Source organism: Nematostella vectensis, chromosome 15 (assembly GCF_932526225.1).
Source record: "Nematostella vectensis chromosome 15, jaNemVect1.1, whole genome shotgun sequence".
In the NCBI taxonomy this organism is placed as follows: Eukaryota; Metazoa; Cnidaria; class Anthozoa; order Actiniaria; family Edwardsiidae; genus Nematostella; species Nematostella vectensis.
This window is the reverse complement of record NC_064048.1, coordinates 9,975,000-9,977,655: the sequence shown is the minus strand read 5'-3', so window position 1 is coordinate 9,977,655 and position 2,656 is coordinate 9,975,000. Positions and strand designations below refer to the sequence as shown.

The following is a 2,656-nucleotide window of genomic DNA, read 5'->3' as shown; positions in this document are numbered from 1 at the left end:
GGTCTAAAATCGCGGGCGTCCACAGGTATCTCACCTGAGTACCCTAGTGGCAAGAGGGAGACAATGTCTAATTTTAATTTATTTATTTACATTTCGTTGTCGCAGACCATGCTGCACATGGGTGATTTAGAAAGCTATTGCACATTTTATTTTTTAAGAGCATCTAGTTTTCAGTTGAGCCTGGGCCATTGTTATTTTTTGGAGTATTTTATGCAGAAAAATATTGAAGTATTTTCCAAATGTTTAGTGTATATAAGTGATCAACAGAAATATTATTCGAGGTTATTATTGTCAAATATGATTTTATTCTACATTTAAGAACGCATCACAACGACAAAACAATATTTTTTTTTAGCTTCAACATGTTCTTAACATGTTCTTAACATATGGCACAATCTCAGGCTTGACATACTTATAGAAAATATTCTTATAAAACAAAAACAGCATATCCTGTGAGGCAAAATATAATGTGGCCAATTACAGCCTTGATATTGTATTGAAACAATAGTTTACATAACAAAGACTGCAAATCCATCATTCTTCATAGGAGGGGGTGAGATGCGGACCACGGGGAGGGAAGGGGGCTTATTACATGGGTTCATTAATAAACATGCACAAACTACAACTTGGCAGTCCAGTAAGATTAGAAGCAACTCCACTTACTTTAACATTGTTACTTTAATACCAAGCTTTTGTCGTTTGAAGTTCTTTTAAAACAATTAATCAGCATATCAAATTCAAGACTTTGAAGTTGCTTTCCAGTAGCTGTAAAATACTTGTCAATAGTTTTATTGTAATGAAGTTTAAAAGCCTCTTTCTCCTCTTCAGAAAGTGAGGCCACTGAACTGTAGGATAACAAATAACTGAACATGCTCTGGGTATTCACATTTCTACTGGTGCTAAAACAACTGCTTCCAATTTCAAAATACAAATCTAGAGGGACTTGTGCAATGACTTTGCTATGATGCAATGCAGGCCAAAGGATTCCATTTCTTTTGTACACTGGGTCTAGGTATTCTAAGGTTTCTTTAATCCACAGGCTTGATCCTACAGCAGGAAAGATATAAGCCACCCCAAGGGTCCCTGCACTCTTTAAAACTCTGTGTATTTCTTGCATGCTTTTGTGATTACTGAACCAGTGAATGGAAGAACTTGCAAGAACAGAGTCAAAAGTGGCATCAGGAAAAGCTGTAAATAAGAAGAAAAATACATTCAACCAGAAGTGACAAGAAACATTGTTTCCAGTTATTGTAGGATGGCTCATATTTTGATTTCCTCTGCTAAAATACTTGCAGAAAAATTTGATAGCAGTATTCAAGTAAAACAACCCTTGCAAAACAACAACTTGCACAATATCATCACAACTATCAAAACACATCAAGCCACAACACATTGACACAGCAAGCTTTAGACCAGCTGTTGGTCTTCTAGGCATGGTGGAATCAGGGATAAATGAATATCAGGGGCATAGCCAGGGAGGTGGCCAAGGGGGCCTGCCCTCCCCCCCCCCCCCCACACACACACACCTTTTAGCAGCCAAAATACAGTAAAGGTATGAGAAATTATCTAAAATACAGGAGAATATGCCTTAAAAGGGCCTTTAGGGTCCCTCCTGTTAAATCCTGGCTACACCACATCATTAAAAAACAATTTGAAATGGTATGTTTTTTTAATCTTCTTTTGCTCCAAAGGGCTAATGCTCAAAATGTCAGGAACACTAATCTGTCTCCAACGAGGCGTAAAAGCTCTTATTGATTTTGCTGGTCATTTATACTGCATAATTTTGACTATTTTCTAAATAACACTGATTGAAGTTATTCTGCAAGTGGCCCTTTGGGTAACTGATGTTTTCAATATTTTTTAGTAGAAAGTTATGGAGTGGTAACTGTATAAATAAAGTGCATTTCGGGCCTCAATGCACTTTTTGCTTTACCATAACTAATTTTCAAGTTATGATTTGCTAACTAATGGTGATCCGGGGTTTTAATGAAATGGGCTCTATCGAGCAAGGGTAACTGCTTTTAAGCAGTTAACTTAAAAGGATCGAATGGGTTTTTTTTCCATCACTCCCCAACTTGTAGATATACTTCCTCTTCTATTTCCCCCCTTACAACCATAAAAAAGAGGAAAAACCCCGAGACTCAGAACTCAGTATATACAACTAAGGGAAAGCCCCGAAGATTAATTTAGACATTCAATCTATTAATAGATCAAAACTCACGGATGTCTTCCGCTGCAAATTGCATCACCTCCACGCCAGGTAGAACTTCTTTAAACTTATGACACATTTCTGGAAGCGGTTCACTGGCGATCACTTGAAAATTCGGATTTTTTTCCAAGACCTCCATCACCACACGAGTGAACTTCCCGGTTCCAGCCCCTAGTTCTAAAATCTTGAATTCTCGGTTGCAAGGCGTCCCATCTTCATTCAAAGCTCCTATTTTCTTTAAAAGAAACTCTACAGGCTCTCGAGTGTATGAGGGTCGTACATTTTCGTACGTTTTACTGTCGGTAAATCTCGATCCAAGTTTGACCTCGCTCGCCATGACGGTTGCTACGAGGGGGACTAGGTACAATGAGCATTGTTTTTGTTAAGGTGGGGGGGGGGGGGGGGAGGATTGTTCGGAACGAATTGGAGGTCTCGCGGCAAAAACGT

At 38.6% G+C, this 2,656-nt stretch overlaps 1 protein-coding gene across 2 annotated transcripts; it reads right to left on the bottom strand.

The window, feature by feature from the left end:
* Positions 1–659: 659 nt before the first annotated feature.
* Positions 660–2,656, bottom strand: LOC5514561 (uncharacterized methyltransferase C25B8.09). Of its 2 annotated transcripts, none has more exons than XM_001634688.3 (2): positions 2,222–2,605; positions 660–1,188 (listed from the first exon to the last, which is right to left on the bottom strand). In XM_001634688.3, exons 1-2 carry the CDS (start codon positions 2,544–2,546, stop codon positions 674–676), a joined length of 840 nt encoding a protein of 279 aa, XP_001634738.2. In that variant the 5' UTR covers positions 2,547–2,605; the 3' UTR covers positions 660–673. The 2 variants fall into 2 exon arrangements, with proteins under 2 accessions (XP_001634738.2, XP_048578312.1); XM_048722355.1 differs by having other exon boundaries at positions 994–1,188; positions 2,250–2,656.